Source organism: Crocodylus porosus, unplaced genomic scaffold (assembly GCF_001723895.1).
Source record: "Crocodylus porosus isolate Cpor-Errol unplaced genomic scaffold, CroPor_comp1, whole genome shotgun sequence".
Classification (NCBI taxonomy): Eukaryota; Metazoa; Chordata; order Crocodylia; family Crocodylidae; genus Crocodylus; species Crocodylus porosus.
The window spans coordinates 22,510,667-22,524,669 of record NW_017728910.1 but is presented as its reverse complement, the minus strand read 5'-3'; the positions used below and the strand labels follow the sequence as shown (position 1 = coordinate 22,524,669).

The 14,003-nt window shown below is 57.3% G+C and overlaps 1 protein-coding gene across 1 annotated transcript in view; it reads left to right on the top strand.

The window, feature by feature from the left end:
• PSMD2 (proteasome 26S subunit, non-ATPase 2) overlaps positions 1-12,775 on the top strand; it is a 15,840-nt gene extending 3,065 nt beyond the window's left edge. Inside the window, exons 5-21 of the mRNA XM_019532819.1 lie at positions 4,486-4,710; positions 5,072-5,230; positions 6,241-6,385; positions 6,666-6,726; positions 7,117-7,263; positions 8,036-8,142; positions 8,572-8,699; positions 8,794-8,881; positions 9,490-9,652; positions 10,188-10,289; positions 10,396-10,541; positions 10,834-10,917; positions 11,216-11,384; positions 11,786-11,880; positions 11,976-12,102; positions 12,284-12,402; positions 12,558-12,775. Coding sequence (XP_019388364.1) covers positions 4,486-4,710; positions 5,072-5,230; positions 6,241-6,385; positions 6,666-6,726; positions 7,117-7,263; positions 8,036-8,142; positions 8,572-8,699; positions 8,794-8,881; positions 9,490-9,652; positions 10,188-10,289; positions 10,396-10,541; positions 10,834-10,917; positions 11,216-11,384; positions 11,786-11,880; positions 11,976-12,102; positions 12,284-12,402; positions 12,558-12,740 — 2,248 coding nt within the window. The 3' untranslated portion in view covers positions 12,741-12,775. The remainder of the gene's footprint in view (positions 1-4,485; positions 4,711-5,071; positions 5,231-6,240; positions 6,386-6,665; positions 6,727-7,116; positions 7,264-8,035; positions 8,143-8,571; positions 8,700-8,793; positions 8,882-9,489; positions 9,653-10,187; positions 10,290-10,395; positions 10,542-10,833; positions 10,918-11,215; positions 11,385-11,785; positions 11,881-11,975; positions 12,103-12,283; positions 12,403-12,557) is intronic.
• The last annotated feature ends 1,228 nt before the right edge of the window (positions 12,776-14,003 follow it).

Below are 14,003 nucleotides of genomic sequence, written 5' to 3'. Positions count from 1 at the left end.
CTTGCTGCAGGCCTTTGCCACCTTGCGCTGGATGGTGAATTCCAGCAGGCAATGGTGGCTGTTGCCCAGATGGTCGAGCCACCCACAGTCCCTTCACCAAGTCATTGCCTGTGGCCAGCACCAGGTCCAACAAAGTATCTCCCCTGGTGAGGCTATTCACCTCCTGTGTTAGATGGAGGTCCTGTATTTTGGTTAGGAACCTACGGGAGCGGTCAGACCATGCCATATGATGGCATGATGGTATTCTCAGTTTTGTTTTCAATTCTGTAATGATGTCCAACACTTTTGTCTCTGTTGCTGTTGCATGTTGAGCTAATTCTTTTGGAGAACTAATCTACACTGACTCTAAGGTCTTTTTGCCTTAAATCACCTCTTTAACTCCACTATTAAACTGTATCCCTCTTGATTCGTGGTATAGACTCCTCTAGAGCCTCTAATGGTATTTTTAAACAGCTTTCTGGCTACCTGCAAGTGTGTTTCTCAGCTGTGCTCCCTGAATGCTAGTCCTTTTCCCCTCTGTGGTAATACATGTCTCTCCATGCTGATCTTTGCTACCTCTGTTCCCTCATTGCTGGACAAACCCATCTCTCCTTCCCTCCGTTGTTTATTTCTCAGGGCTCCCCACAACCTGCCATGTGATTCCCAATATCCCAGTTGGGGGCCCCCCACAGCTGTGCAAAGGGGCGTTCTCCCTATGGGGCCTGGACCTGAGTGCAGGATCCTAGCAAGGGCTCCATGGAGATATGCCGCAAGGGTCTGCTGCCAGCCTGCCCCTGCGCATGCACCTCAGGCCCCTTCTGCACTGTCAGGTAAAGGCACAATTGGATTTAATGTGCGATCCGCACAGTCATGCCTCCTGCTACGCCACACCTGCATTGGCAAGAAGCAGGATCCCATGGCTGGGAGCCCCTTTGGTCGGGGATCTCCCAGCTGCAGAGACCACGCACAGCTGGGACTGAGAGATCCTGCAGCTGATGGGGCTCTGGATCCTGGCTGCATGCAAGGCACAGCTGGGACTAAGAGCCTGTCAGGTGTAGGACTCAGCTGGGTGTGCAGCGCATCCAGGACTGAGAGTCCTGTGTGGACCCAGGGGTTTCGTGCACTTGAGCCCTAGGAATCAGAGCAGCTGTGATTCCCCCAGGCTTAGGGGTTCCCCACTGGGCAAGATGCAGTTGTAAGCTAACAGGGCTCCCAGCCACAGATACTGTGCAACTTAAAGCTCGATAGCAACCGGGTGTAAAGTTAGCACACATCTTTGAGGTCTAACTTTATACTTGGCTGGAGCATTTTATTCTGCGATAGCTACTTTGCATATGTAGCTGGTCTCAAGATAACTGTAGTTAACCAGTTAATTGGCTGAGGCCCCTAACATGTAGGGGGGGCCTCATAATCAGAGGCTTTTGTTTCTAAGCTGAGCATCAGTATGTCTGTCCCTGTCCCTTGAGTCCCTCTGCTTCTTGCTGTTATTTGAAGCTCTTCTCAAGCCTCTCTTCAAACCAGGGGTGGGCAATTATTTAGGATGGAGGGCCACTTAGGAAGTCTTGATGAGCTGTTGCAGGCTGTGTCAGCATTCTTCAACTCCTCCCCCGCCCCTAAGCCCCTTCCAGCCTGCAACAGCTTGTCAAAGTTTCCGAAGTGGCTTTGCCTCAGGGCCTGGTCCTTTGCTGTCACTGCTTGGTGATCCCAGCCCGGGGGTCTCCATGGAGACTGACTCGGGACCCACATGGGCAAGCATGCTCAGCTGGATGGACAGGATGGGCATGTGGGCGAGTGGAGAGGTGGAGGGGCAGGGTGGGATTGGGCAGAGCCATGATCCGCTCCTGGCATGCCCCTGCCCATGAAATTGGTGTGTGTTACGAATTGTGGCTCTGTCATGGGCCCCGTGATCCTTGCCCCACCTGCCTATCCTGCTCCTGGATGCTGCTTCCTGACCCTGGCCCTGGCCCCATCCCATCTGCCTGGCCATGTATGCCCTGTTCACATGAGTCCTGGGCTTGTCTTCCTGGAGACCTTGCCTGTCCAGTCTGTCCAGCACCCCTGGCACTGGGTGAGGATGGGTTGGGGTGCCCAGGCAGTGGGGCTGCGTCCTGTGGTGGTTGTGATACTGGCAGCAGCAGCTGAAAGGATCCTCCACTGGGGTGCTAGGAAGAAGAGTCTGGCCACCATGCCTTCTCAGCCCTGCTGCGTGCTTGGGGGCAGTGGGACTAGCTGCACATGCCACAGCCTGGGCTGCCCTCTGCACCTGGGTGGGGCCAAGGGAGCCACTGTAGGTCGAAATAAAATCCTTCAGTGGGCCAGATTGAGTCCACAGGCCATATTTTACCCACCCCTGGTTTAAACAGCATATTCATGAATGTGGAGTTGCCTTTCTTTGGCACAGCTGCATTTATTAACATCTGCAAAAATACTGGGCCTACTCCTCCTGTCCCAGCTCTGTTCTCTGCTGTGTATCCTTGCCCTCTTTAGCCAGTCTTAGCGACCAGCTCCCAATCCACCAAACAGCATCAGTTTCATGCGTGGGGAACTGAAAAATATAAGTGGAAAATATTCCCTATTTTATTTTGTACAGCGTACCCTGGAACAAAGTCCGCACCTTGTTTTTGAAAGGCAGAATAAAGAAAAATAAATCTTTCCTTGAATACTGTGCCCAGTTCTGGTCCCCACACCTTGAAAAGAGAACTAGAGAAGGGCAACAAGGATGATTATTGGTATGGAGGGGCTTCCACGTGACGAGAGACTAAAGAGGCTAGGCCTATTCAATTTGTAAGAGAGGGGACACATGAGAAGGGCTTATAAAATGCTAAATGGCAAAGAGAAAGTAGGTAGGAGTTTATTATTTACTGTCTCACAATACAAGAATGATAGGTCACAGAATGAAGCCAGGAGGTAATAAGTTTAAAACGAACAAAAGGAAGCTCTTTGTCACCCAGCGTGTAATTTAAAGTGTGGAACTTGTTGCCAGCGGATATGGTGGAAGCTGACAGTTCAGCCAGATTTCATGAAGGGAATGGACTAGGGTTGTCAACTGTTTGAATCTATTCTGGGAGGTTTCATCACATGACATAATGACAATGAATCATTATGTCAGAAAGGCAAATGCCACATTACTGTTACATTTTAAAAACCTACTGGATTACTGTATAAATGGGATTTCACATTTAATATTTATTTTAATGAATGCCCTATCATTTGTCTCCTGGGTGACTCTCGGCAGTCTCCTGGAGATTTATATCCAATTCCTGGAGACTCCAGGACAATCTTGGAGGGTTGGCAACCCTAGACTGGACACATTCTTGGAGGAAAGGGGCATCAGTAGCTATTGAGCATGGGAGTGAGGGGCATGGCCTCTGAATCAGAATGTCCTAGATCTTAAATGCTAGAAGCTGGAAGTGAGAGAGGAACCCTGATCAGACCCATTTCCTTCTCCCTTTCGGCATCTGCTTTCTGCTCTGTGTGACGTGGGAGACTGGGGAAGATGGACGTATGGTCTGACCCAGTAAATGGCAGTTCTTGTACTAAGTAAATGGGGAGCAGCAGCAAGACAGCTGAGCCTGCTACCCTGAGGATTACATGCAAAGTTTCTGTTACTTAGAAACTTAAGTGCCAGGAACTTACTTGCATTTTTCTCACGTATAATGCAAATCCCGATTTCCATCAGCTGTTTGAGGGGGGCAAAGTGCGTGTTGTATGTGAGAGAATATACGGTACAGCTTCTCTTTGCTATCCTTTGAGCAGCTGACAAGACTGACTCCTGTGCAGAAGCTGCTTCCAAACTTTATTTAAAAAACAGCTGAATGGGATAGATCCTTTATAAGCCAAGCCTGAGCTGTTCCTTGACCCCAGCTCTAGGAGGGCAGCTACCTGCAGGGGCTTTTGTGCTTCTGAATTTCCCAGGCTGACCATAAATCTTGGAACTGTGCTGATGGGTGGATGCATCAGGACCTGAGCATGGAGCCTCTGCTTACCAGGTGGTAAATAGCTCTGGCTAAATGCCTCCTGCAGTGAGTGCCTGGCTTTACATTTAGCAGTGGTGATAAGGACCTTAGGGTTGCCAGGGTGTTCAGGGAAGAAGGGTGAGAGCTTCTGTTGCAGCATCCAAGCTGATCTCTTTGCTTCAGCATTGGGTGGGGACTCAGTTGTAGAGCCTGAGATGCACCAGCTGCTCTTGGGGCTGAGGTCAGCTGTGGCAGCCTCTGTGATGGCCCTGTCTCCACCAAGGCAGTTCCCTGTAGTGGAGAGGAGTGCTTTCCTTTGGGGTCTGCAGGCTTACCAGGTGGGGTTCTGGGGAAGCGGGGATTTGGGGGCCTTCTGCATCTTCTGCAGTGACCTCCCAGGCTGGTGTGAATGCAATGTGAGCTGCAAATACCCGAGTCAGAAGTGTAGCTTGCCCGGACCGCCTCAGTCTCTTACTGGCTGACCCCAGGTACTCCTTGGGCTCTTGGGATCAAGGGTGGCATCTCTGAGCCATGTTGGCTTCTCTGGCAGGCATCTGGCAGGCGAGGTGGCAAAGGAGTGGCAGGAGATCGACGAGGCTGACAAGGCCCAGAGGGACACACTCCTGACACTGGTCAAGGAGATCGTGCCCTACAACATGGCGCATAACGCAGAGCACGAAGCCTGCGACCTGCTCATGGAAATCGAGCAGATGGACATGCTGGAGAAGTACATTGACGACAACGCCTATGCCAAGGTCTGCCTCTACCTCACCAGGTGAGGGAGCCGAGCTGCCTTCAAGCTGGGGGTCCAGGCGGGAGGAGGGGGGAGGCTGCTACCCACCAGGGGCAGGAGGCATCAAGGGTCTCAGTCAGGATGTCGCAGCTGGAGATCAGAACCTTGGTTTTGCCCATGAGGCAGCATTTCCTGCTGGCTGCAGAGGAGGGAGCATGTTGCCAGTGAGCTCTACCTCTTGACAGCTTCCAGTTGTAGGTGGCTGGGAGCACTGGACTCAGCTACCCAAGAGCACTGGCATGAGCTGCTGGGGGTGCTGATCTGGTCTGAGCTGCCAGCCTGGCCAGGTCCTGCCTTGGGTAGTAGCTGGATTCACCCCTGGCCTATCTTCTTCCCTCCACAGCTGTGTGAGCTACGTGCCCGAGCCCGAGAACTCGGCTCTGCTGCGCTGTGCCCTGGGCATTTTCCGCAAGTTTGGGCGGTTCCCGGAGGCGCTGCGTCTGGCCCTCATGCTCAACGACATGGAGCTGGTAGAGGACATCTTCACCTCCTGCAAGGATGTGTATGTAGCCTGATGGGAGCCACCTCCACTTGGCTGTCCTGGTTACAGATTCTCCTTCCTAGTCCAGTCCCATCCCCTCCAGAGGGTCTGGTCCCTAGGCTTTGAGGTTGGAGTCTCAGTTAGGTTTCTGGTGGCCCAAGCGTCTGCAGAGCTACAATCCCATTCGCTGTTTGCACTTCCTGGTTTCTTGCTGCCAGGCTCGGCTGTGGATGGAATGGGTCAGTGCCACAGGCCTCCCCTGCCTCACCTGAGCGGGCTCTGTGCTGTCAGGGCATCTCTCCATCCCTGCCTGAGCTACGCTTGTCCAAGGGATGGACCCCAGGGGCTGCTGACCTGATGAGACCAATCCTGCCCCCATGTGTTGAGAGCTTGGAGTACGCTGAGCCCTGAGCTGCTCTGGTTACCACGTTTAGAGCAGGTCCTTCCAGCTTGAGTAGCAGAGGCCCAGTCTCTGCATTGGGGCTGCTGTGCTCCAGCCCAGCCCTGTTGGGGTTGATGGATCAGCCCTTCAGGGGAACAGAGGCCACCTCCCCCTTCCTGCTGGTTTGCCCCTTGGTAGGCAGAACTGTCTGGGTCCTGGGTGGCTCTGAGAAGCTGGGTTTTAGTAGTAAAGGGCTTAGTTGGCTAACATTGTATGGTATGTAACCTAGTCACGTTCCACTCCTCTCCCCTACCCCTCGATTGTTAGTCCCTCGCTCGGGCGCTTTGTATTTCCATCTCAACTTTGTCATCTTTTTCCTGGATTCCCCATCCAAAACATTTACTGGGAGCCAGGTCCTGGGCAAAGGCTGCTGTGGGGGTCGGAGACTGCATGGGCCTGCGGAATTCTAGCTCCTGAGGCTTCTGCAGCTCCCTGCTGCTGGGCTGGGTTGCTAGGAAGAACTTCCTGGAAAGTGGGAGAGCCAGGCTGGATGGTCTCTGCTTCCAGGCTGGTGCTTGGGGCCTGATGCTGATCGTCTCTCTGAGGCAAGGGTCCCGGCCCTGACACCTGTTGGTCCCTTCCAATGCAGGGTGGTACAGAAGCAGATGGCTTTCATGCTGGGGCGCCATGGTGTCTTCCTGGAGCTCAACGAGGATGTAGAGGAGTATGAGGATCTCACTGAGATCATGTCCAATGTGCAGCTCAACAGCAACTTCCTGGCCCTGGCCCGGGAGGTGAGGCCTGGCCTTGGTGGGGAGGGGCATGGGGCTGCAGCCAAGAGGGGATGAAAGCCCCAGCCCACAATGGATGCCAAGGAACAGGCTGGCACTTGGCCCCTTTTACAAGGAGGGATGGCAGCTCTGTTCCTGTGCCCCGCCAGAGTGGGTCTGGGAGGGGGCCCCGAGGATTTTCTGTGTGCAGGGTAGGGAGCAGCTGGAGGTTTGTGGCTCACTTCGGCCTGGCAGGGCATTGCTGCTGGCTGGGGGGTAATGCCTGCTTTCCCTCTCTCTCCAGTTGGACATCATGGAACCCAAGGTGCCAGATGACATCTATAAGACCCACCTGGAGAACAACAGTGAGTGTAGCTTCCACTGCCATGTCATGTTGTCCTGTACGGCAGCAAGGGGGTGAGGTTGGCAAATATGCCTGGGTAAAGAGGCCTATGGGGGTCAGGGCTCCAATCAAGGCCCCAGCTGAGCCCAGCCCTACCATGCTAGGCTTGCCTCAGCCTGGATGTGGTGGGGCATCTGGCTTGTTCCCTCTGGCCGTGCCTGTCTGCTGTAGCAGTCCTCTGGCACCTGGAACTCTTGCTGCCTTGGGGCTGGGTCTGGACACTACCCTAGCAGCCCCTGGTGCCTTGGGGAGCAGGGAGGCTAGAAGAGCCTGGTCACGTCCCCTGCCCTGAAGAGGGCCCTGGCCAAGCAATGCCGTGGTGCTGCCCAGCTTCTCTCTGATCCCATCCCAGGGTTTGGCGGCAGTGGCTCACAAGTGGACTCGGCTCGCATGAACCTGGCCTCCTCCTTTGTCAATGGCTTCGTCAACGCTGCCTTTGGGCAGGACAAGCTGCTGACCGATGATGGCAACAAGTGGCTTTACAAGAACAAGGACCACGGTGAGTGTGGGTGGGCAGGGAGTGGGGAAATCTGCCTGGAGACCCTGCCTAAAGGGCTGGGGACATCGGACGCATTATGCATGGCTTGAGCCCTGGCCTTCAAGCTGGTGTACCCTCACGTCTCAGCCCATGCCTGCTGCCACAGGTGCAGCTAGCCAGTACAGGCTCAGACTTGCCCATGGGCCTGACTAGAGCAGAGGCTGAGCGGGACTGAAGTTCCATTGGGCATGTGGGGCATGTCGGGAGGGCTGCACTTCCCAGCATTCAGTGCTTCAGCAGCTGCTGATTTGCTAGGCAGCACGGCATTCTGGGGAAGCAGTTTTCTGTAGTACTCCCCTCCCCAAGTTGGGGGGTTCCAGCCCCAGCGCATCCTTGGCTGTATTCAGGCGTACCCGTGGGTCTCAGCTGCTTCTCTAATACGTGACGGCAGCTTGGCTTGCCCACACTGCCTCCATTGCCTGTTCCTTGGCCCTGTGCTGAGGCCTCTGAATGCCCCATTTGTCTGGGGTCAGCTGCCTGGCTTGGGACCCACATGTCACCCCCTAGAAAACGTCCCAGGTGACTGGCAGGAGGTTGGCAGTTTAGCCAGCAACCATAGAGATCTGGGCACCCTGGACTTGGACAAGCCTCCCCCAGGCCGGGCTCTGGAAGGCCACCACTCCCCTGCTGGAAGTGTGGGGTGTGCCCTGGCAGTGGGAAGAAGGGAAATGGACCATGGAGGGGCCTATGTCGGGGCAGGGACTGATCTGACCTTCCTGTGCTCATGATGCAGGGATGCTCAGTGCTGCGGCCTCACTGGGCATGATCCTGCTGTGGGATGTGGATGGGGGCCTCACGCAGATTGACAAATACCTGTACTCCTCTGAGGACTACATCAAGGTGGGTGGCACTGCCTTCCTGACCCGGCACTCCTGTGTCACCATGGCTACAGGCACAGCCTTGCAAAGGCACAAAGGCCTGCTTGACCTCCCCCCATCCTGCATGGCTCTGCTGCTGTGGTTCTCCACAGGGCCCCACCTGCCCAAAGTGATGGTTAATGCCCCATGTGCTTGGAGTCCCAGCCCTTATGACAGAAGCGAGGCTCTGGGGCACTCATGGGGGGACCTAGGGGCCTCTGTACCACACAGATGTGGCTTTGAGAAACCATAGGTCCCAGCCAGCAGAGTTTCCGAGCTGGGGATGGAGGTGCATTGCACAATGGGAGTTGCAGTCCTCTAGTGCAGTGTCCCACCTGGCCACCTGCATGATACTGTCTGCTACCTGTTGGGGGAATGTTGGGGCTCTATCTGATGCGTCTTTGCTTTATAGTCGGGCGCACTGCTGGCCTGTGGCATCGTGAACTCAGGGGTGCGGAACGAGTGTGACCCTGCACTGGCGCTGCTTTCCGACTATGTGCTGCACAACAGCAACACTATGCGCATCGGTGCCATCTTTGGGTAAGGCCCACCCGGCCCTTTGCCTACCTGCCCACTCCATGGGGCAGGCCCCCCACCCTTGGCCCTACTAATGTCCCGTGGACTTCTGCTGCAGGCTCGGCTTGGCTTATGCCGGCTCCAACCGCGAGGATGTCCTGACTCTGCTGCTCCCTGTCATGGGCGACTCCAAATCCAGCATGGAGGTAAGTGGGCCAGTGGCTGGGGAGGGTGTTTAGGTGTCACCTATGGTTGCCAGGCTTGCTATTCCCCAGCACTCCCCTGCCTCTGCATGAGAACCACTAAGGACGCTGATCCCGGGAGGGCTGAATTGGCCGTTGCCTCGGTAGGTGGAGATGTTGCTAAGCAATGTCTCAGCAGCTCCTCAGCATGGATGGAGTTGGTAACTGATGATGGGCAGTGGGAGGTCAATAGGCCCCAAGCCCCAGTGTGTCTGAGTGCCCTGCCTCTCCTGTTTATCAGGGGCTGATGGCTCTGGGGGCAGCCCCTACCCAGGCATCTTCATGGGCTTTGGAAGGGGCCTCTGGGGTCATCTAATTTGTTTGATCACTCAGGATCCTCCCCCAAAACTAATCAGGATTCTGCTGAGTCACAAGCCACATGCAGCTCCCCAGGAGCAGTTCTGAGCCACCCAGTGTGGCTCTGGGGCCCTTTTGTTCACAAGCCCTGAGCCAAGCTGTGTCTATACTCAGTTTAATCTTGGCCTGGCGGGTACAGGTGCACCCTCCTTGAGGCTGTGACCAGACAGTGCTGGGACAGTGAGTCTCTGACTGGTGCTCTCTCCTCTGGCCAGGTGGCCGGCGTGACGGCCCTGGCCTGTGGCATGATTGCTGTCGGCTCCTGCAATGGGGACGTCACCTCCACCATTCTCCAGACCATCATGGAGAAGTCTGAGACGGAGCTGAAGGACACTTACGCTCGCTGGCTGCCGCTTGGCCTGGGCCTCAACCACCTGGGTACAGCTGGGCAGGCAGGCACTGTCTGCAGGCTGGGGCTGGGCTGGTGAGCCCAGGGGAGGACTCGGGGTGGCACTGGATTTGGGTGGTGGGGCAGGAGCAGAACATGTTTGGGCCTATGGGGAGTGGGGCGTCCCCTTGACTGTGGGGCTGGTGTGGCTGCTCTGCAGGTCCTCCCATTATGCTGGGGTTTACAGAGCAGGAGCTTTTAAGATAGACAAGCCATACCTGTTGGTTTGTGGCCTGAACGATGGTTTTGCTCTACCATACCCCATAATCCCCTGCAGTTGCAAAGGCCTGTGGGATTGGGATTATGAGGGGGCAGCACTGGGGGAGCTGAGCAGATGTCAAGGGAATAGTACCTGGGCAAGTGACAAGGCTAAGACAAGGTTGGGGGTGTGGGGTGCTCTGGCTTGCTCTAGGCTGCCTAAGGTCAGAGAGGTCCCTCAAGGTGAGCTGGGCACCAGCTCCTGGCACCTGCAGAGTCTGTATCCTTGGGCCTGGCTGCTCTCTCAGGCCTTGCTGCTGCCTGCAGGGAAGGGGGAGGCAATTGAGGCTATCCTGGCAGCGCTGGAGGTGGTGTCGGAGCCGTTCCGCAGCTTTGCCAACACCCTGGTGGACATCTGTGCCTATGCTGGTGAGTCCCAGCCCTGCCCAGCAGTGGTAGGGGTTGAGAGTGGGGTTGGCTCCAGGACCTTGCCCCTCCTCATAACGCCAATCCCACGGGCCTCGCTTGCCTACAGGCTCAGGGAATGTGCTGAAGGTGCAGCAGCTGCTCCACATCTGCAGTGAGCACTTTGACTCTAAGGAGAAGGAGGAGGAGAAGGACAAGAAGGACAAGAAGGACAAGGAGAAGAAAGAAGGCTCAGCTGACATGGGGGCCCACCAGGTGAGGTGGGGGGCAGGGCTTCTGGCCTTTGGCTGCCCAGGCAAAGGCTTCCAGCAGATGCTGCCTGTTGTGCCCACAGGCAAAGGGGGCATGGCTTTTGTCTATTCTGTTCCTTTGAGCTGGGCAGCTTAAGCCAGCTGTTGGCATGAAGACCTGGCTTGGCCTGGCCTGGGAGGGCTCTGGAGAGAGCCTTTTCCCTGGGATGTGGAGAAGGGTAGAGCTATTGGCCTAATGGGCCTGGTACCTGCATCCCTTGGCTGGGTCTCAGCCCTCATGTCCACCCCCTCTACAGGGTGTGGCTGTGCTGGGCATCGCACTCATTGCCATGGGGGAGGAGATTGGCGCTGAGATGGCTCTGCGCACCTTCGGCCACCTGGTGAGTGATGGCACTGATGTGGGAAGGGGAGGAGGCTTCGCTGCAGAGGGAGGAATGGACCTCACAGGGAGCTCTAGGTGTGGGCCAGGAGAAGACAGGGAGTGCCACCCCTCAACCTGGCACTGCCTGCTTGTGTTCCCTGGGTGCCCAGTGCCTGCTCACATCCCCTCCCAGTACTGCAGAAGACTCTGCCAGTCTTGTGACAGGGATTCCCTGGCATGTGTGAGGGATTCAGGCAATACTTGCCCTGGGCCCAGCTCACCCCCAGGCTCTAATGTCTCCATCCCTCCCCACATAGCTCCGGTATGGGGAGCCTACGCTGCGCCGCGCTGTGCCCCTGGCCCTGGCTCTGATCTCGGTCTCCAACCCACGCCTCAACATCCTCGATACCCTCAGCAAGTTCTCACACGATGCTGACCCTGAAGTCTCCTACAACTCCATCTTTGCCATGGGCATGGTGGGCAGTGGTAAGGCCCCTGGCAGTGTGCAGGAGGGAACTGGGGGGGTGGTTACCGTAGTCTCAGCAGCTGGGTGCTGGGCTCTCTTCCAACCCTCCTTTGCCTAGCTGTTCCTGATTAGCAGAGCCCCAGTGCCAGCTGGGTCACACTGGGCAGATACTGCCATCATCTCATCTCACTGCCAGGGGTGGGTCCTGCCCAGGGTGGAGTGGCAGCTGAGCCTGTCAGTGTGGGCATGCAGCTGTACTGCCCTGGGGCCCCTCGCTTCTGGATACACGGCCCAGAGCCCAGGTGGACCTTATTCTGGATCACTCATTAGAGAAGTGGTAGCGATGTGTCTGGCATCTGGTACCCAGGCTGGTGCTGGCAACCTGTTCCTAGCTTCCTGCTTACTCCTGGTTCCTATGCAGGCACCAACAATGCCCGGCTGGCAGCGATGCTGAGACAGCTGGCCCAGTACCACGCCAAGGACCCCAACAACCTCTTCATGGTGCGCCTAGCTCAGGTGAGTGCCTGGAGTTGGGTGTCTGGGGGCTGAGCCTTGCCCAGGGTGCTGGCCTGGGGCCCCTTATCCTAATGCACTTTCCTTTTGCTGAGCAGGGGCTGACTCACCTTGGGAAGGGGACCCTCACCCTGTGTCCATACCACAGTGACCGGCAGCTTATGAGCCAGGTGGCTGTGGCAGGGCTGTTGACCGTGCTTGTATCCTTCCTGGATGTGCGCAACAGTGAGTATGGTGGTACTTGCCCACAGGGCACTTCTGGGCCTGAGGGAGGGTACCTAGCAGAGGGTTGTGCCTGGCTCAGCCCCTTGCTCTTTACTCTTGGTGACCTGGGTTGTGCTGCTCAGGTGGGTGGGTGGCTTTGGCTGTGTGCCCTGCAGGCTGTAATGCCCCTGTCTCCCTTCAGTCATCCTGGGCAAGTCACACTATGTCTTGTATGGGCTGGTGGCCGCCATGCAGCCGCGCATGCTGGTGACGTTCGATGAGGAGTTGCGGCCTCTGCCTGTGTCGGTCAGGGTGGGGCAGGTAAGAAGTCAGGGCGGGAGATTGGAGAGGTGATGGCTTAAGACTGGTGCCATGGGGCTGCCTGCAGCGCTAGCAGCGCATGGGAGACTAGCTCGGTTGTGGGTATCTGTAGCTGCCTCCATGTCCTTGGTGCTGACCCTCACCCCCTTCCACAGGCCGTGGATGTCGTGGGGCAGGCAGGCAAGCCAAAGACCATCACAGGCTTCCAGACGCATACAACGCCAGTGCTGCTGGCGCATGGGGAACGGGCTGAGCTGGCCACAGAAGAGCACATGCCTGTGACGCCCATCCTGGAGGGCTTCGTCATCCTGCGCAAGAACCCCAACTATGATGTCTGAGCCTGGGGCTGGGGTGGGGCAGGGCAGGGGCTGAAGGGGGGGGGGAGGGGCAGGGGCACAAGCTCAGCTCTTCGCTGCTGTTTGTCATTGAGGAGCTGGTAGGGAAATAAATCTATGGGCAACATAGGCTGCTAGCTGGTTCCTCCAGGTGGGGTGGGGCAGGCCTGGGTCCTGGCAGCTGGGGCGACACAGTCTGTGCTGGCTGTGGCAGGGGCCTGGCAGGCTTTAGCTGGAACTAGAACCTGGGAGGTAGCTCTGTGCCCAGTGGCTCCCCTGCCTCCTAGCAAGACGCTCAGGCTGTAGGCCGGGGAGACACAGCATTTGATGCTGGGTGTGGGGCCTGGCTCCGGTGCCACTGGGGACCTATGAGTTGGGAGAGGTGCTGGCTCGGGGCTCTTCCTGGTGCCCCATGCAGGATGTCCCTTCCCCCTGCGCAGCAGACCCCTGCCAGGGGTGTTTACCCTGGTGGGGTGGTGACTGACCACTCGTCTAAGCCCTGTGTGAGCCATGACCTAATCTGCTCTGCCTGGCTCCTCATTTAACCACAGTAACAAGGCTGAAGTGGAGAAGAGGCTGCTGGGCTGATCCTAACCCCTTCTTGCAGGGGGCTGGGCTGCTGCCAGAGCTTGGGGCTGAGCTGGGGTGGTGGTGGGGGGGTCTCACTGGTACCTGGTTGAAGGTGTGGGCAAGGGAGTCGAGCTGACGCTGAAGCCAATGCAAGCCTGGCTCTCTCGTTACTGCCCCCAGCCCGAGACAAGTGGCGGCTGCAGTGCTCCCTGGGGGTTGCTGCCAGGTGCCCCCTGGGTCGGGCCTTCCTGAGCGTCCCAGATCCCTTGCTCCCAAATGCAGCCAGCTCTGGGGAGGGAAGCGGCCTCTCGTGCCCCTCCGTCCCCCTGCCCTTTCTGTACTTCCCCCCCGCTTGCCCCTAGCTGTGCAGGGAGCAGGACCCAGCTCCTTGCTGCAGTGGGCCCACCACCGCCACCGAGTGCTGTTCCGGCCCGGCCCGCTGCCCGTGGGGGAGGCCAGCCCTAGTGCGCTGGACTCCAGTCCAGCTGCCTCCAGGGAAGAAGATGGAGGGACAGGACCGCCCCGCGCGCACGCCGGTGGCTCGCGCGGGGGCGGGAACCACGCACGTGCTGCTCACGTGGGCGCGAGCCGGAAGCGGGGCGCATGACGCGATGACGCCGCGTCCCGGAAGGGGCGGGACCCCGGGGAGGGTGGGATGGTCACGTGACGAGGGCCGGTTTCCCCCAGCGCGGCTTC